The sequence below is a fragment of the Mobula birostris genome, chromosome 3 (assembly GCF_030028105.1).
Source record: "Mobula birostris isolate sMobBir1 chromosome 3, sMobBir1.hap1, whole genome shotgun sequence".
Taxonomy (NCBI): Eukaryota; Metazoa; Chordata; class Chondrichthyes; order Myliobatiformes; family Myliobatidae; genus Mobula; species Mobula birostris.
Window position 1 is genome coordinate 189299817 of NC_092372.1, and position 20868 is coordinate 189320684.

General features: G+C 41.5%; 1 protein-coding gene across 1 annotated transcript in view; it reads left to right on the plus strand.

The window, feature by feature from the left end:
• The window catches only part of myo3a (myosin IIIA), a 391513-nt gene extending 383275 nt beyond the window's left edge, over window positions 1-8238 (plus strand). The window contains exon 36 of the mRNA XM_072254428.1: window positions 8133-8238. Within this exon, the coding sequence (XP_072110529.1) occupies window positions 8133-8238 (106 nt within the window). The remainder of the gene's footprint in view (window positions 1-8132) is intronic.
• Window positions 8239-20868: the final 12630 nt, after the last annotated feature.

Sequence of the window (20868 nt, forward strand, 5' to 3'; positions counted from 1 at the left end):
TCTATCAAGAGACAAATCGATTCTTATTGGATGACCAATAATCATTGTTTCTACTAGCAACAGATGTAAAATCTGTCAAGGGACGTAAAAGACATATTTCCACAAGGCATGCCATTCCCCCCACCCCTTTCCAATAGCTCCCACCTGATTCTGGAGGAAGGGCAGTAGTATCAATGTTATCAGCTGAAATGAGCCTTCTTGGGATTAAATCATTGGACTCAATAGCCTGTAATGGTTCAGTTGTTCTCTGGGCAATCTTGCTGTTTCAGGAAAATGGTATTCAGATGGAACTCAAAAAGTACGAAGAGTTAAACATTGGTTCACTATTTGCTCCAAATGGAAAAACAAGATTGCTGGAGGATATCGAAACAGAAAATGCTGGAAATTCTCAGCTGAGTCAGGAAGACTGAACATTTCAGGTCAAAGATTCGTCTGATGAACTCTGATTTTCTTTCAATAGATGCTGCTTGACTACCCAAATTTCTCCAGGTTTTCTGTCTGCTTTTCAGACATCTGCAATGGATGAAAATGGAAAATGTGAACAATGACAACTGATGGAGAAGGAATGAGCAAGAAATGATCAAAAGAAGGAATTAGCAAACGTTGTTTGAGTTTAATAAGATACAAAATATTTGGGCTGATTTTTGTTTAGAGTGCTTGGCATAAAATAATGGCCACAGTCAAGGAATTGTAGATCTGCAGGTTATTTTTCCATCTAAATTTATTTAAGCTAAAAGATAATCAGGGTTTAGTTGCTTATAATTCCCTAACCAGCAAGTCTTTCTTGTACACACCACATTTTCTCTAGGAGCACCTGATCAGAGCATCAACTTTTCTATATTTTAAAGTTATCAGCCCATTGAAGTGAATAGCATTGAAATACAATCAGAAAATTCTGGAAAAACTCAACCAGTTGAGCAACGTCTGTGGAGAGAGAAAGCAGTTACTGTTTGGGTCAGAGACCATTCCTCAGAATGCTTATTTCCAATGAGATCTTAGGGCTAGTTTACTGATTGTAACTAATGTTGCCCAGGAGAGTCTGAGCTGGTGGCATACTTGGATAGGGAACCGGAAATCCATTGAGTTAACATCTAATACAGAACTGCAGTCCAGTGTTCAAGGGGAAATTGTGTTGGTAACAGGAATTTGTCACAGCTGTGTCATAGAGGAATATGGGCAGTTTCTTCTGCTATCTAACTGCAGGATGCAGCAAAGGAGATTGACTCTAACTAGGTGTAAAGTCCACTCAGCTGGAAAAGCAGAAATGAAAACCTCATGGAGGGAAACTGCTGAACAAATGAATATACTGATTTGGGACATTTGTACCTGTTTGTAAAATAGGCATCTGTTAGTCTCATGAGACCATGGATTTGCGCCTTGGAAGGTTTCCAGGGCACAGGCCTGGGCAAGGTTGTATGGAAGACCGGCAGTTGCCCATGCTGCACGTCTCCCCTCTCCACACCACCGATGTTGTCCAAGGGAAGGGCACTGTTTGTAAAATATGAAGCTGTGTGTTGGTTTCAGGACGAAGGAGAAAACAATTGCATTCCTTGGTTTTCTATTCATTCCTCATTGGTGCCAACAATCTTTGTGTACTATTATCTCAGTAATTGTGGGAGCTTCTTGGGAGTGATCATGAATAGTTCTGCTGAATTATATTCCTCTCTATGGCAGACATTGTTTGGACAAGATGGAACAGCATACTGTATACTTACTGATCTAGAATGGGTTATTCATCTGTTTTTTCAAAGGAACCAGAAGTCTTGAATGCAGAACAAGGTTTTGATTTCTGACCATACCTTGCAACAAGACTTTCCTTCAGTTAATTTGGATAGTACAGACAGCTGCATCCTGCTACTCCTGAGTGATGCCCAGTGACATGCAAGATGATGCCTAACTAGCCTCCAACACTGGAAGTACATGCTCTTTCTGGTTATTAAGTCTATTTATTGGGTCAGTATAAAAGGCTTCCATAATTGGATAAATGTCTTGTGCACTGCACTGTGGTTTATGTAAAATGTCACTGAGGTAAAACTTTGCCTTCCCTACATTGATGCCTCCACTCCACAAGTAAAGTGATTATTTCTTGCTTCTCCTGGCAGGATATGGGTTAATAACATAGAAAAGATTATTTCCATACCAAATTGGTGTATTTCAATTGCATGGATACTTCATCCCATGCTTGCCTACCCTTCTGAGAAAAAGGCAATCACTGATCCAGTTATTTGTGGAGCAGGCAGTGGAACTATGTGGGAGCTTCTGTAATGAAGTGTTCACTGATTGTTGTATGACTCCTATATAGCAAGGCCTCTCAGACGATAACAGGAGATATGACTACAGTGCACAACTAATGAATGCATGTGTAGCAGCCCAACATCTGATGGAAATGCCTACCAGCATGCTGTAAGGAAGATTCCATTATCTGGGTTGATCTGGAGGCACTCTGTAATACCGAGCAGACCCAATCTCAAGATTAATGCTGGGAATAATACAGGTTCACCCCTTATCTCCAGCCTTACAGTGAGCAACTAGAAAGAAGAACAAAGAGACTGATTCACAAATATCTCAAAAATTGCAATGCCAATAACTACACCCAAATACACTCCTCATCAGAAGTTTCACATCTAATTTTGACCTTGATCTTTTCCATATCAGTGTAAAGACCAGGTTATTCCTGTTTTCAAGAGTTTTTAAATTAAGTCAGATGTAGATTAAAACTTTGATTTTTGGTTCTCCCATGCAGCACAATGTAAAGATAAAGTCAACACAAAATAAACAATCTAAGCTAAGGTTATAAACCAAAGCTACCCATATCTCAAGTAATGAACTTTGTCTAATCCTATACTATTTCCAGTTCACATGAAGAGCAAGTGGCTGGGCTAGCTGGCTGAAATAATCAGCTTTAGTTAAGTCAGAAGTCTTAGCAGAGTAGTAGTGGTGATATCATGAAGGGGTATACCCAAAGGACAGCAGATACATATTTCACCTCCATACATTGTCACCTCGGCTATCGTAATGATCCCTTTGAGAGCATGTTGCTGAAGTATTATCACAGCCTTTTGTTTCAGTTATCTTGTGCCCATCCATCAAATTATTAGCATAATAGCATTACTTTACTTAGCGATAGCAGGTCGTAGAAGGTTTGGAAACCAGATATATCCCCACTGCTGCAGCTGAATGTTCCAACTGTAGTCCAAATCCTCCACTCAGGTCTTAGATGGTTTTCACTTGCTCGGCAGTGGAACTGAAATATCAGTCAATGGAAGCTGAATTATACTCAGCTCTAGAACTGCTCTTGGAGATGCCATTCACCTGCATTGCTATAAAGGACGAGTTCTATTCCCATGCAAGTTGGTGCCCTTTGACATTATTTACAGACTGTGTCATAGTTCTGCTAATACAACAAATATTCTGTTGTACATACCATCTACGAGCTTCACCTGTACCCGTCCTATCAAATTGCCAATCTAGATCTTCCCAAATAGAACTTGTATCAACCTGCCACCAAACCAGCTGGCAGTTAGTTTATCCTTCTTTTATTAGTGTAGCCTCAGACCTCACCACATGCAAATTTTCTCTATTCTTTTCTCTACATACAGTATATACAATGTTAGTACACTATATACAATGAATATGGGCATCTGATATGAGGAATACTTTTATTGGCCATCCATTCTGCCCTGTTCTGATATAATTTCTGCTTCTTATAAAGGTCTGTAGAATGCTCCGGTGAAAGAAGTTCATGCTTTAAAGTAAATGCAGGGGATCATTTTTTCTTCAGGAACATATTTAAAATACCAGAGGGCACAGCCTCAGAAATCCCTTTAGAACAGAGATAAGGGGGAGTTTCTTTAGCCAGAGGGTGGTGAATCTGTGGAATTCATTGCCACAGATGACTGTGGAGGTGAAGTCATTTGATATATTTAAAAGGAAGGTTGATAGGTTCTTGATTAGCCAGGGCATCAACAGCTATGAAGAGAAGACAGGAGAATAGGGTCAAGGGGGATAATTGATCAGCCCTGAGGGAATGATGGAGCAGACTCTATGGGTTGAATGGCATAATTTTGTTCCTATGTCTCATGGTCTAATACTGAACAGCTACCTCAGTGCTAAGGCCAGTGAAAATATTGGAGGCTCTTAGTGTAATGTGAACTCATTGGTAAGAATGATCCAGAAAAAAATTACATAGCCAAAATATAAAGGCAAAAGAAGGCCCAAAATATGAGTGCTGACTTTAATGACCAGAACTGATGTCTTTCTTTAACTAAGACAGACAGACAGACAGACACACACACACACACACACACACACACACACACACACACACACACTCACTCACTCATCTAAGATACTAAAAGCTTTTTTAAGTATATAAAGGGTAAAAGAGAGTTGAGGGTAGATATAGGACCAATAGAAAATGATGCTGGAGATATTGTAATGAGAGACACAGAGATGGCAGAGGAACTGAATGCATATTTTGCCACAGTCTTCACAGTGGAAGACATCTGCAGTATGCCGGACATTCAAGAGTGTCAGGGAAGTGAAGTATGTGCAGTGAAAATTACAACTGAGAAGGTGCTCAGGAAGCTTAATGGCCTGAGGGTGGATTAATCTCCTGGACCTGATGGAATGCACCCTCGGGTTCTGAAAGAAGTAGCTGGAGAGATTGTGGAGGCACTAACAATGATCTTTCAAGAATCGATAGATTCTGGCATTGTGCTGGATGACTGGAAAATTGCAAATGTTACTCTGCAATTTAAGAAGGGTGTGAGGCAGCAGAAAGGAATCTATAGACCTGTTAGCCTAATTTAAGTTGTTGGGAAGTTATTGGAATGGATTGTTAGGGATGAGATTATGGATTACCTGGAGGCACATGACAAGATAGAACAAAGCCAGCATGATTTCCTGAAAGGAAAATCCTGCCTGACCAACCTACTGCAGAAGGCCTTTGACAAGGTGCCACACATGAGGCTGCCTAGCAAGATAAGAGCCCATGGAATTACAAGGGAGTTACTAGCATGGGTGGAGCACTGGCTGATTGGCAGAAAACAGAGAGTGGGAATAAAGGGATCCTATTCTGGCTGGCTACCGGTTACCAGTGAAGTTCCACAGGGAACACACATCAAAGTTGCTGGTGAACGCAGCAGGCCAGGCAGCATCTCTAGGAAGCGGTACGGTCGACGTCTCAGGCCGAGACCCTTCGTCAGAAGTTCCACAGGGGTTGGTTTTGGGACTACAGCTTTTACTACGCATGTCAATGACTTGGACAATGGGATTAATGGATTTGTGGCTAAATTTGCCGATGATACAAAGATAGATGCAGGGGCGTGTAGTGTTGAGGAATCAGAGAGCCTGCAAAGAGACTTAGATAGTTTAGGGGAATGATCAAAGAAGTGGCAAATGAAATACAGTGTTGGAAAGTGTATGGTCATGCACTTTGTGGGAAAAAATAAATGGGCTGTCTATTATTTAGATGGGGAGAGAATTCAAAATGCAGAGATCAAAGGGACTTGACAGTCCTTGTGCAGGATACACTAAAGTTTAACCTCCAGGTTGAGGCAGTGGTGAAGAAGGCAAATGCAATGCAATGTTGGCATTCATTTTTGGAGGCTCTATAAGGCACTTATGAGACCACACTTGGAGTATTGTGTGCAGTTTTGGGCTCCTTATTTTAGAAAGGATATACTGTAATTGGAGAGGGTTCAGAGAAGATTCACGAGAATGAAAGGGCTACCATATGAGGAACGTCTGGCATCTCTTGGGCTGTATTCCCTGGAGTTCAGGAGAATGAGGGGGATCTCATAGAAACATTCCAAATGTTAAAAGGCCTGAACAGATTAGATATGGCAAAGTTATTTCCCATGGTAGGGGATTCTGGGACAAGAGGACACGACTTCAGGATTGAAGGAGGTCCATTTAGAACAGAGATGTGGAGAAATTACTTTAGTCAGAGGGTGGTACATCTGTGGAATTTGTTGCCACAAGCGGCTGTGGGGACCAAGTCATTGGGTGCATTTAAGGCAGAGATAGATAGTTTATTGATTAGCTAGGGCATCAATGGGTATGGGGAGGAGGTAGGGGAGTGGGGATGACTGGAAGGATTGGATCAGCCCATGACTGAATGACGGAGCAGACTCAATGGGCCAAATGGCCTACTTCTGCTCCCATATGTTATGGTCTTATGGTGTATGGTCTTAACTACAGACAAGAAGGAAACAATGCTGCAGGCAAGCTCACTATAATCCCTGAGAACTTCTATTATTCTGTCAACCTATCTAAATAAGATCTTACTTGCTTTTTCAAAACACTATAATTACACCCTAGCATTGCCAGGAGTCCCTTGTACGCCTTTTAGACTTGTGTGACATTTTCATTCTACCTACCTCCACCTCTAATCTTGGCCTTTTCTCCCTGCCACTTATCACAGAGTCAAGAGCAGATTTTATGGGAACAGTAAGATATTTATTGTGGCATGGCAGCGTAGCGGTTAAAGTAACACTATTACAGTGCCAGTGGCCCAGGTTCAAATCCTGCTACGATGTAAGGAGATCGTACATTCCCCCATAACCGTAAGGATTTCCGATGGGTGCTCCAGTTTCTTTCACATTCAAATAATATACAGGTTAGTAGGTTAATTGTTTGCATGGGTGTAATCAGGCAGCATGGACTTGTTGGGCTGGGAACACTGTACCTGTTATGCTGCATTTCTAAAAACTATATATATTTTGAACAATAGCCCTTGGGACAACTGAGTAACTTTTCATTCCAAGGTAGTGTCAAATATAACTATCCATCTCCTGTTCTAACTGAGTCAATTTATAATCTATCCACAATTTGTTTGAATTCAGCATCAACATTAGATTAGTCAAACTTTTATTTTCCTCTCTCCTCTCATTTATATTTGGTCTAAAATACAATTGACCAACCAGAGTGGACCTCTGCTGGCTCTAACACCCTGCTGCTAGAGCACCTATTTGAAAAGTGACTGCAATAGTTATTTTTGTGTTACTATAACTCGAATTATCAGCTGAAAAAGAGGAGCTCGGTATAAAACTTCTTAAAGAAAGAGACAGCTTTAAGTTTTAAATTTTATTTCATCTCTATGTAATACTGACCAGAATTCTTATTTAGCAGCTAATGTGTAAATAACATCACTTTTATTTGCATTTCAATATACCCTCCCAAAGATTTTCTGAATACATCTCAGTTCCCTCAGATTATCATGGAAATCAAAAGAGCTGTGCTGGATTGTATTTCATTTTGTTTCTTAAATTCAAATTCCCGAACAAATCAGAAATAACTAATGCTTTGGCATGTTTTCTTGTCCAGTGTTTATAAATTTTACAATGTTAATTGATTGTTGTCACATTACATTCTATATAATTATATCATATTGATTATAATGTGTTTAATAGCAAATTATTACTCTTCTGTTTTCCTTCCTTTAAACACATATTTTGCAAATTGCTGGCATTGTTGTTTGAGGTGTTCTGTATTTACTTTCTACCCCTGCACATCAGTACCAAATATACCATTGCACCTAAAAGCAAATTCCAAGCATTCTTCATTTTCTATTGTGCTGTACTAAAAAAATCAGCCTTAATTTGCTCTTTTGTTGCCATTTCTGTTTATCGGTACCACTGAGTGAGACAGCCATGAAATATGACCAATAATTACATTGGCAAAATTTACACAATATTGCGACTGGTCAGCACTGCTTCCTTTTCAAGTGGGCATAGGTTTATAAACAGCTTATTGAATTAGACTGAGCACAGAGAAAGTAAGTTATTTAGTTCACTTCTATCCCAATTACATTCAGACTGTTGCCTCTTAGGCTCTGTTTGTATTTCCCATTGCAATTCATATTAATGAAAATGCTTACTGGACAGAATTCCCTTTTGTAATTCACTTTCATGATGTTTGCAAACAACACCTGTTTACCTATTGTGGCATTAATGTTCAATGCGTAATCTTCCCAAGAAATCAGAAATGTGATGGGATATCATTTTGCGAAGTAGCTTACTAAGGTCAACTCATGCAAAGTTGCAGGAAGATAAAGCATTTTAAATATATTGGTATATTTTCCAGCAATAAAAGTATAGCTAATGATTACATTTGACTTTAATCCTCAGCACATCCGTTCGACAAGAAGAAATTCAAGATGAAGATAATCCATATGACTATAGAAAACTGCTTCGTAAAACCTCCCAAAGGAATCGTCTCGTTGAGCCTTGCTAATTTATAATCATGGAACCCATTGCCTTGAGTAATATTAAAACAAATTCCTAGTACCACTAAAAGTCAACTGTTATACATAGGTTCAACTTGAACAGTATTAGTAATTTGCATTCGTAGCTTTCTTAAAAGTATTCCAGACACAGGCGGTAAAATATTTTGTGTTTAAAATGTATGTTGGATCTTTTGAAGATCATAATTAATGCTTTTTGTTAAAATATAAAGCCAAATATTGATATATGTTGATATTTCAAAAATGGATAGGAAATGAAGCCAGTTGACTCATATTACAGCGATATACATATGAAACATTAATGGAAAGAAGAAATAAATTATAACTTTTTAGCTAATAATGTGTCCCATGCTATACCATACTCAAGATGATCTTGTCTGATGTGTCAGAAAACAAAGAATCTCTAAATGTCTTTCTTTATCTAAGACAGACACACACACACACACACACACACACACACACACACACACACACACACACGTTAATGTTTGATGCATTTTGGTATTAGGGATCAATTATTGTGTTGCTTGAATTTCCAGCATCTGCAGATTTCCCTGTGTTTACGATTTACATAAGGCAGTTATTTTCAACTTAGTAAACGCTAAGGATATGAGTGAGTCATGACTTAACTTCCCATTAAAACCCCAAAACACAATACAGAATACAATTTTCTACATTTTAAACATTCAGTTGCAATAAAATGTCTGAGAATGACAAAATCTAAAATTGATTTATTATACAGTAACATCAGACATGACTGGGGATATTTTATACAATAACTAACTGCTTTAATATCCTCAAATAATTCAAAGTTATTTTAAAATCATACTCTGTCTAAGATAACAAGTATTAGCATGTCCACAGGGCATCAAACCCAATGACATAGTTTTACAGTGAAGGCACTCTTGTAATGGAAGAAATGCAAATACTAATTTATGTGTAGTAAGCTTACACAAACAGAAGATCGGGTGAGATAACTGCATATAGACAACATCATTCCTGCGATTTCATTGCACACTTTGGGGAGACCAGTGTGGATGTTTTCTTGTTTTTGGACAAGCTATCAGTGGATTAGTTCTGTTCTATTCTGGGAATCTGAGGAGAATCACAATCCATGCTGTCTAACTTCTTCCAAAGTAGTCTTCTTGTGAACTGTACAAGGCTAAATATTCTGAGCTTGCCTTTATTCTGATAACCCTTTCTCTATCATGTGACTTTGGAGAAAATCTGATACTAGGCACACAATGGAGAGTAGATAATAAATAGTCATTAGTCACACACAAATCTTTATTCTTTTTCCAGACTTTAATAATGAATATTTTTCATCACGCAAACATGAGAACAGGTATACTGAATATATAGATCTCTTCCAGTTCAGTGAAGTACCTGGATAAGAGAGGTATATGGGAGGGAAGGTTTAGATTGATTATAGAGTAGGCTAAAATGGTGGCACAATATTATAGGCTGAAGGACTTGTGCTGTAATGTTCTATGTTCTATAAACCTTTTGTGGCAGCAGTTTGGTTAGGTTACTGAACTTGTCCTCAAAGGTGTGTACTATTCCTCCAGATCCGTAATTTCAAAGATCTTAATTTTTTAGATTATGAAGACACGTAGTCCTCTTTTATTGTCATTTAGTAATGCATGCGTTAAGAAATGATATGAATATTGTAGCCAAAGAACTTAAATTCAAATGAATAAATCTGCAACAAAATGTTACCATCAGTAATGGGGCACTATTAATCCTTAGGACTGCCATTAAAACTCATTTGTTTCACTCATGCCAATCAAGAAAGGAAACCTAACATTCTTATGTGTTCTGATCCAGAAGTGACTGCAATCTATCAATGTGGTTTACTAAACTGCCCTTGGAAAATGTCAGGGGAGCTCTTAGGGATGGTAAGTAATTGCTCTCATTTCCATTGGTGCAATATACCATGAAGAAATGTTTTAAAAGAAGGATGAGAATGTGGTTGAATTGGTTCAGACAGCAGTGCTCAGCCTTTACCCACAGACATATTTACATTTTAAGGATCTGCAGTCAGTCATCTTCAGCTCAGCTTCCACTGAGCGGGATATAGATAGCAATTAAGTGTCTGGTTGTTCACACAGGTTTAAGTAAATAATTCAAAGTATCAAAATCATTTTAATAAACTTATATTAATTTAAAATCACCTCAGAGTATTATAAATTAATTAGAATCATCAAGATGAAGTAAGATATTGCAAAACAAAACAAGCCAGATATCTACATCAATACTCATTAAAGACTGGAGAAACTCAGGTGAACAGGCAGCATTTATGGAGGAAAATGAACTGTCAATGTTTCAAGACAGGACTCTTCAGCAGGATTCTTCTGGGCTGAAACTCTTCACCAAGATCTGTGTTTATTTCCCAATCAAGCTTAGTTACCAAATAACATACCAAACACCCTGGCATAAAGTTGAGAGTCCAAACATGAAGTGCACCCACCCTCTCAGGCCTCAGGTCAAGAGGCTGGCGCTCTGCCATGGGTGAGATGAGCAATGGAATGGTAGATCTGATGGACTGACCCCTGACCTTCTGGTTTGCCAAGTACAGGAGTCAGAAAGTGCATCAAATGTGCAAGCCAGTTACCCAACATGTCTCTAGAGAAGCACCCACTGAAGATGAGTACAATCTAGCCCAATCTAAATTCCAAAGCTCTTAAGAAGTTATAGACTCATTGAGATATACAGACAGAAACAGGCCCTTCAGATCAGTGGTCCATTCCAACTAATAATCCAACTTCTTTCAAGGTTCAAAGAAAATTTTTTATCAAAGCATATGAGACGGTCATTAAGAGGGAAAAGATGAACTATGAAAGGAAGCTAGCAAATAGTATCAAAGAGGATACTAAAAGCTTTTTCAAGTATATAAAGAGTAAAAGACAGGTGAGAGTAGATATAGGACCGATAGAAAATGATGCTGGAGAAATTGTAATGGGAGATAAGGAGATGGCGGAGGAACTGAACGAGTATTTTGCATCAGTCTTCACTGAGGAAGACATCAGCAGTATACTGGACACTCAAGGGTGTCAGGGAAGAGAAGCGTGCGCAGTCACAATTATGACTGAGAAAGTACTCAGGAAGCTGAATAGTCTAAGGGTAAATAAATCTCCTGGACCAGATGGAATGCACCCTCGTGTTCTGAAGGAAGTAGCTGTGGAGATTGTGGAGACATTGGCAATGATCTTTCAAAAGCCGATAGATTCTGATATGGTTCCAGAGGACTGGAAGATTGCAAATGTCACTCCGCTATTTAAGAAGGGGGCAAGGAAGCAAAAAGGAAATTATAGACCTGTAAGCTTGACATCGGTGGTTGGGAAGTTGTTGGAGTCAATTGTCAAGGATGAGGTTACAGAGTACCTTGGAGGCATATGACAAGATAGGCTGAACTCAGCATGGTTTCCTTGAAGGAAAATCCTGCCTGACAAACCTATCGCAATTTTTTGAGGAAATTACCAGTAGGCTAGACAAGGGAGATGCAGTGGATGATGTGTATTTGGATTTTCAGAAGGCCTTTGACAAGGTGCCGCACATAAGGCTGCTAAACAAGATAAGAGCCCATGGAATTACGGGAAACTTACACACATGGATAGAGCATTGGCTGATTGGCAGGAAACAGAGAGTGGGAATAAAGGGATCCCATTCTGGTTGGCTGCCGGTTACCAGTGGTGTTCCACAGGGGTCCGTGTTGGGGCCGCTTCTTTTTATGTTGTACATCAGTGATTTGGATCATGGAATAGATGGCTTTGTGGCTGAGTTTGCTGATGATACAAAGATAGGTGGAGGGGCCAGTAGTGCTGAGGAAACAGAGTCCGCAGCGATACTTTGGATAGATTGGGAGAATGGGCAAAGAAGTGGCAAATGAAATACTATGTTGGAAAATGGTTATGCACTTTCATAGAAGAAATAAATGGGCAGACTATTGTTTAAATGGGGAGAGAACTCAAATTCTGAGATGCAACGGGACTTGGGAGTCCTCGTGCAGGATACCCTTAAGGTTAACCTTCAGGTTGAATTGGTGGTGAAAAAGGCAAATGCAATGTTTGCATTCATTTCTATAGCAATAGAGTATAGGAGCAGGGATGTGATGTTCAAGCTCCATAAGGCACTGGTAAGACCTCACTTGGAGTACTGTGTGCAGTTTTTGGCTCCTTATTTAAGAAAGGATTTGCTGACGTTAGAGGGGGTTCAGAGAAAATTCACTAGAATGGTTCCGGGAATGAGAGGGTTAACATATGAGAAATGTTTGATCACTCTTGGACTGTACTCCTTGGAGTTTAGAAGAATGAGGGGAGACCTCATAGAAACATTTAGAATGTTGAAAGGCATGGACAGAGTGGATGTGGCAAAGTTGTTTCCCATGGTGGGGGAGTCTAGTACGAGAGGGCATGACTTAAGGATTGAAGGGTGCACATTCAGAACAGAGATGCGATGAAATTTTTTTAGCCAGAGGGTGGTGAATCTGTGGAATTTGTTGCCACGGGCAGCAGTGGAGGTCAAGTCATTGGGTGTATGTAAGGCAGAGATTGATAGGTATCTGAGTAGCCAGGGCATCAAAGGTTATGGTGAGAAGACGGGGGAGTGGGACTAAATGGGAGAATGGATCAGCTCATGATAAAATGGTGGAGCAGACTCGATGGGCCGAATGGCCGACTTCTGCTCCTTTGTCTTACGGTCTTATGGTCTTATAAATAGATGTCAATATACACAGTGCTGAGTTTCATTTTCACCTGAATTATCAATAAATCCATAATAGAATAATAATCATAACAGAATCAATGACAGCCTGCACTAACTGAGCATTCAACCAGTGTGCAAAAGACAACATACTGTGCAGAAACAAAACCATAATAATAATAATAAATAAGCCACAAATGTTGAGACTATGAGATGTAGGGTCCTTGAAAGTGAGGTTGACTAGGTTGTGAGAACATTTGGGTGATGGGGCAAGTGAAGCTGAGTGAAGTTATCCCGTTGGTTGAAGAGCCTGAAATTTGTGGAGTAACTGTTCCTGAATGGTGGAGTGTGAGTCCTGAAGCTCCTGCGCCCTCTTCCTAATGGCAGTAGTGAGGAGAGAGTATGACCTAGGCAGTGCGGGTCCCTGATGATGGATGCTGCTTTCCTGCGACTATGCTCCCTGTAGATGTGCTCAGTGCTGGGGAGGGCTTTACCTGTGATGGTCTGGGCCATATCCACTTGTTTTTGCAGGATTTTCCATTTAAGGGCATTGGTGTTTCCATACCAGGCCATGATGCAACCAATCAATATACTCTCCACCACACATCTATGGAAGTTTGTCAAAGTTATAGGTGTCATGCTGAATCTTCTCAAACTCAAGAAGTAGAGGCATTGCTATGCTTTCCTTGTAATTGCACTTATGTACTGGGCCCAAGACATAACCTCTGAGAAACTAACACCAAGTTCTTAGAAATTGCTGACACTCTCCACCTCTGTTTTCTCCAACGGGGACTGGCTTATGGATCTCTGGTTTCCTTCTCCTGAAGACAATAATTATCTCCTTGCTGTCCTTGAGCAACAGATTGTTGTTGTAGTTTATTAACACAAGATTGTTTATCCTCCCCATATTCTTACCAATTCATCCCTCCATGCCCCCTTACCAACATGCACAGAATCTCGTCTACACAGAAGGAGCAAATTATAGTGGTCAACCTGCTCATCTTTGGGTGTGGGAGGAAAATGGAGTACCAAGAGGAAATCCAATCCATCATAGAGTATAGTAAACGGCCATGTGAGGAAGCAATTTTACTAGCCATTTCACTGTGTTACCCCTTTCAGACTCCAGATCTCCATAAACAGGATGATTACATCCTCAACAAGCTGTAAATCTGACCAAATGGTTGTTTTTCTCAATACCCTTATGTGAAACATGTAGTGTAATGCAGTGTTATAGCCATCAATCTTTACATCAGTCTGAAGCTGTAAATCTCTCATCTCCATTATATACACTAGACTTTCATACTTGAAAAAAATCAAAGCTTTAATGAATAGTTTTGGTTGCTTAAAAAAGTTGTTTTATCTTAATTCATGGAAGCACATTTTATACATTGTGCATTTATACATTAAGAATTGTGCTTGCATTTTAAACATAGCAAACTGTTTTACTGTATAATTATGCAGCAAATGAGTCAATTTCTTTGCCAGCTTAGATGGCAGTGAGGTGATTGTAGTTCAATCAGAGGCTATGTCTGGAAAAAAAAACGAGAGAGTGAGCTGATTATGTGGTCAGTATGTAATTGTATGTTGACTGCAGCTGCTCCCCACTGGGCTGATTTCATTCAATACCACAAGATTGGGTCTTCAGTCATTGTGATATTCTTGGCACTTAGCACTTAGCACGCTGAGAGTATCATGGGAATTAACTAACAGCAGTCATTAAAGAAACGCAAAGACATTGCTTTCACTAAACCTCTTACAAGAGAGTTAATTTGAATTAAAAATATGCTCTGAGAATATCAGTTGTTTGAAAAGCCAAACAATGAGGTCAAAGCTAAACAATAAGGTCAAAAACCATTAGTGATTATTTGCAGGTGAAATATTGACCATCATGAAATTCAACAAGGCACTTCCATGTGCTTTTCATATCAGTGGGATGGACATCTTTATCGCAAAATCATACATCCACCTCATCACCGCATTATTATATAGCACCTATTTTGATTCTTGCTTGTGTAAATTGCACGATGATGTTCTTTATAAACACCATTGAACCAATGGGGTTGGGTAAGATGTTCTCCTAAGGGGTTGTCAGTTGCTGGGTCCTCAAGTTGTTGTAGAGGCCATTGGTCTGGGATCCACGTATTCTGGTGCAGCTTGGGCAAAAGTAAGTGGTGGCTGTGGTTAGTGGTTGGGTCCTTTTGCTGTGTAGTCTCTCCTTCTGCAGCTGCCGCTTGTTCTCTGTGGCACAGCGGAGGTGACTCTCATGTAACACAGCTCCCTCTTGAACAGATTTCCTCTGGGGCATCTACTGAGTGCACTGTCTTCCCATTTTCCAGATGTAATGTTGAATTTCATCAGGCTGATTTTGGTGTTACCTTTGAAGTGTTTTCTTTATCCATAAGGGGCTTATTAGCCTTCCTTTAACTTAGAGTTAAGGACCTGTTTGGGGAGATGTGAGTTTGCTATCCAGGTGACATGACTTTTCCATTAGAGCTGGTAATGCTTATCATGCTGGAGATGCTACTCATGTTGGTCTTCTTCAGGATGCTGATGTTAGTACATCTGGAACCTGTAGGTCACAGTCTTCAAAGACTTTTTTCCTTAATCTTGCACAGGCTTCACTAGAACTTCTCAGGTGAGAGTTGATCTCCGTGTCAATATCTGATTTTGACGAGAGAATGCTGCCAAGATAGGGAAAGTAGTCTACATTTTCAAGAGTGATACCGTCAACCTGGATGCAGGGTCTGGGCTAGGACATGGACAAGAAACATGAAACCCGGACAAGGAACTAGGAATAAGGAGCCTGGACTAGGGGTACGGGACTCCAGAACCAGAGCCTGGACAAGGACCAAGAACCTGGGTCTTGGTTGGGACTAGGAACCTGGGTCTTGACTCGGAACCAGAATCCAGGTTTAGGCTAGGACAAGATGTGGCTACAGGACAGGACGTGAAACCCCTGGACAGGACGAGGGAACTCCAGCACAGGGCTGGGCGAGGTAATCTTGGGCTGGGCAAGGCACATGGACAGGATGAGACAATGAAGCCTTGACTTGGTCTTGGGAGACAGGAAACTCAGAGCCTTGGACTTGGAACTTGGGAACCTCGGAGCCTTGGACTTGGAACTCGGGAACATAGGAGTCTTAGTCTTGGAACTCGAGAACCTCGGAGCCTTGGTCTTGGAACTTGGGGAAACTCGGAGCCTTGGTCTTGAGCACAGGAACATGGAACACAGAGCCGGGACCCCTCCTTGTGAACAGGACCAAGGGCCGGGGCGCTTTCTATACACAGTACACTGAACACGAAGAGACAGTTCTCCACTCAGGATAGCGGCAAACAGCCAGACTTACTTAGCGGAGGTGAGGACACAGAGACGGTTCCCAACTAAAGATAGCGGCAAATGGCCGGACCTACCTAGCAAAGGCGAGGACACAAAGAGATGGTTTTCAACACAAGGTAGCAGCAAACGGCCGGACCTACCTAATGAAGGCGAGGATACAGAGACAGTTCCCAACTCAAGGTAGTGGCAAAGGGCCAGACCTACCTAGCTAAGACGAGGACACAAAGAGATGTTTCCCAACACAAGGTAGCGGCAAACGTCCAGACCTACCTAGCAAATGCGAGGACACAAAGAAATGGTTCCCAACACAAGGTAACAGCAAACACCCAGACCTACCTAGCAAAGGCGAGGACACAAAGAGATGGTTCCCAACACAAGGTAGCGGCAAATGGCCACATCTACCTAGCAAAAGCGAAGACACAAAGAGACAATCCCAAACAATGACAGACTGTTCCTTATCTTGACACAGCAACACTTTGGTCTTGCTCCGGTGGTTGAACTTGACGGCGTTACAGGCAAGGAAACAGGCCAAAGTTTCAGGCAAGGCTTCAGAAAGAGGAGGAAGGGAAGGGAACAGTCCAGCAAGTGAAGCTGAACCCAGGAGCTAGTTATATAGCCAGCCCAAAATGAGAATCAGGTGCCTCAAATGAAGCACTCAACAGAACAAGGGAGAAAACAGGAAAACCCGGAACAAGGGTCGATGGACCGGACTGTGAACCAGAATGCAGTCTTCACGAACTGGACCATGACATAAGTATTTTGCTAGAGTGCTTTACACTCAGTGTATGTACTACAAGATCGGGACCTGCACAGTTCCTGACAGAGTCACACTTACTTGTCATGTTTTTAGCATCCTGCTGCATTCTTATGAGGGAAGTTTTCCATTTGTAAAGGCATACTCTGTGTGACAGTCAGACATCAACAAAATGCCCTGTGACTACTGTGGGAGGGACAGCAGTGAACAAGGAGAGGGACCCTAGATGTAATGATGGATGGAGATCAGAACATCTTCATTGAGGAGATAACTACTGGGAGGGAGTGATGTCATGGGAGTGGGGGTGGGGGAGGTTTTGAAGAAGTTGGATTCTAACTAAGAATAGTATGGGAAAAGGCAGATGGCTCCATCTTCTTCCATCATGTGTGGGAATTGCCACTTAGACACTTACCAATGTTTTAAAGATACACCATAGGAAGCATCCTATCTGGATGCATCACAGCTTGGTATGGCAACTGCTTTGCCCAAGACTGCAAGAAATTGCAGAGTTGTGAATACATCCCAGTTCATTATGGAAGCCATCCACCCCTTTACTGATTCCATCCATACATCCTGTTGCTTAAGGAATGCAGCTAACATAATCACAGAGCCTTCCCACCTTGGCCATTCTCTCTTCTCTCGCCTCCCATCAGACAGAAGATACAAAAGCTTTCAAGCATGAGCCACTGGACTTAAGGGTAGGTTTGATCCCTGACTCATTGAATGGACTTCTCGTATACAAAATGATGAATGCTTGGGTTCCTGAACTTCCTATCTATTGTCATAACTCTTCCACTTTATTTGTCTACCTGCACTTTTCTCTGTACCTGTAACAGTATATATTCCACAACACCCTGTCTGCCTATGTTCCTTGTCTATATACCACTATCATATAATAATAATAATAATAATAATAGTAATAATAACAACCCAAATGGGATCATTTAAAACATTTAAAAACACACTTAGCAGTGTGCAGACTTAACTAATAATAAAGTGCAGAATAATAATATACACAATAATAATTTAACAATGTGCAATAATAATGTACAAAATAATAAAACAGAGACTATACTATGATGTGGGTTCTCCTGTTGCACAGAGTTCAAATATTGTATATGCTTATTGCATTTAGTAGGAAAGAATTTTTGTAATGATCCTGATGATAGCAGAGCTGAATGAGTCTGTTTGAAAGGGTTCTCTGCTGCTTATTCAATGGGCCATGGAGAGGATGTGCCAGATTGTCCATAATGGATAATAGCTTGTTTAGTGATAGTCCCTCCATCACTAACTCAAAATGATCTGGGTTGTAGCCAATGATGGATCCAGCCTTTTTGTTGAGTTTATTTAGTCTTTTTGTATCACCAACACTGATGCTGCTCCCCCAGCATAAAGCCACAAAGAAGTCTGCACTCGCTACAGCAGACTGGTAAAAAATCTCCAACATCCTGCTGCACACATTGAAGGATCTCAGCTTCCTTAGAAAATAGAATCTGCTCATCCCCTTCTTGTAAACAACCTTGATGTTGGCTTTCCAGTCAAAACTGTTGTTGAGGTGAACACCCAAGTGTATGTATACTTCCACCACTGCAACTTCTTCTCCCAGAATGTATCATCATCATCATCATCATCATCAGGTGCCATGCCCAGTTTGAGCTTTGACTGCCAAAGTCCACGCACTCCTGTTTCGGGTCAAGTGGATCAATTCACTTTTCTTGAAGATCCTCTTGACGCTGTTGTTGTGCGATACATTTTGAGAGTTTGACCATGGTTTTCTCAGCAACTAGATTCTAGGAAACCTAGTATCTAGCAACAGTGGTTTGCTATAGCCTTGCATTGGGCGAGCTGAAGAAATCACCATTTCTCTTCCCAAATGTTCATCCGCCTGTACTACAGCCATTGTCATTTGAGATTGTAGCTCATCTGCCTTCTCCATCATAAGATCAGTTACTGAACCTGCCGGTTCTGCCGTTGGCCTTTGCGTTTATCCTGAGCAGGAACCCTTGCAGGTGTTACTGTTCCGGGTCAGAGCGGCCCTGGGAGCAATGAATGACTAAGGGGTAGCTCCACTTTCCCCAAACTCTGAAAGTCCCCAATCAGAGCCTCATCATCGTTTGCAGTTTAGAGTCATACCCAGGGCTGCCAGAATGTATATAGGACTCATTACAGTCCTCTTCCTCCTGAAATGAATCACCATCTCCCTGGTTTTGGCCACATTCAGGAGCAGATGATTCCTCTCACATGACTCCACAATCTTGTCCTCCAGTCCTCTGTACTCTGAATCCAGTCCGTCCAGCCCAGGGGGGAGGAGAAGATGGCGGCGCGACGCAGCTCGCAGTGGGCACTCCAGTGGTGATGTCTGCTGTTTGTCAAGTAGGGTACCGTGCACAATCCTGATTTGATGGAGATGGACGTGAGAGCATGGAGGAACATCTGGTGAATCTTCTGAAATGCTGCTTCGCTGTTGCTGCTACTGTGTGGTCCAGGATCTCCGGAGGAGAGGGCTCCGAGTCCTCGGCTTTGCTTGTTGCTCGGCGGCCGGGGCGGGGTCAAAGCACTCGGCAGAGGATGGTGCTCGGAGAGGCTGTGTTGGAGGGGCTGGTCGGAGGCTCAAAGTTTTTGGACGGACTCAGAATCCGCTGCAGTCGGGTGCTTCCAATGGTGCTGCATCGGCAAGTTGGCGGTGCTTGGAGGCTCATGGCAGGGAGAGTTCCTCCCTTCTGCCACCTGCATGAGATGATGAGTCTGTTCGGACTTTGAGACTTTTTTTTACTGTGCCCATGGTCTGCTCTTTAAAAAGTTAAGGTATTGCTTTACACTGTAGTAACTATATGTTATAATTATGTGGTTTTGTCAGTTTTAGTCTTGGGTTGTCCTGTGTTTTCTTGTAATATCATTCTGGAGGAACGTTGTATCATTGTTTAATGCACGCATTTCTAAATGACAATAAACGAGGACTGAGTGTCCTCATAATCTAATCTTCGATACATCCAACCACCATAGAGTCATCAGAGATCTGCAAGTGATAAGACTCGGATTTTTACTGAAAGCCTGAGGTGTACAGTGTGAACAGAAACAGAGAGAGGACAATCCCTTGTGCACTCCAATGCCGCTCACCACCATCTCAGACAGAGAACTACCCAGCCGCACAAACTGGGGTCTATCCAGGAGATAGTGGATTTGTCTACACCCACTCTTTGCAGATTCTCACTCAGAAAAAGTGGCTGGATTGTACTGAAGGCTCCAGAGAAATAAAAAAAAATGTGATTCTCATATTGCCACCAGCATCATCCAGGTGGGAGTAAGCTCTCTGCAACAGGGATATGATGGCATCATCCATTCCCACAAGAGGTTGGTGGACAAACTGTAGAGGGTCCAATGAAGATCTCAACAGACAGGAGGTTTTCTCAGCCTGACAAAGATAACCAGGTGTGTGGCCTCCCAGATACCAGGGCATGGGATGTCTCGGATTGGGTGCAGAGTATTCTGAAGGGAGAGGGTGAACAGCCAGAAGTCTTGGTACATGTCGGTACCAATGACATAGGTAGAAAAAGGGGGGAGGTCCTGAAGAGAGAATTCAGGGAGTTGGGTAGGAAGCTGAAAAGCAGGACCTCCAGGGTAGTAATCTTAGGATTGCTGCCTGTGCCACATGCTAACAAGCGCAAGAATAGCATGATCAGGTATATTAATGTGTGGCTGAGAGACTGGTGTAAGGGGCAGGATTTTGGGTTCCTGGATCATTGGGGCAACTTCTGGGGGAGGTACATCCTGTACAAAAAGGATGGGTCACTTCTGAACCCAAAAGGTTCCAATATCCTAGCAGACAGG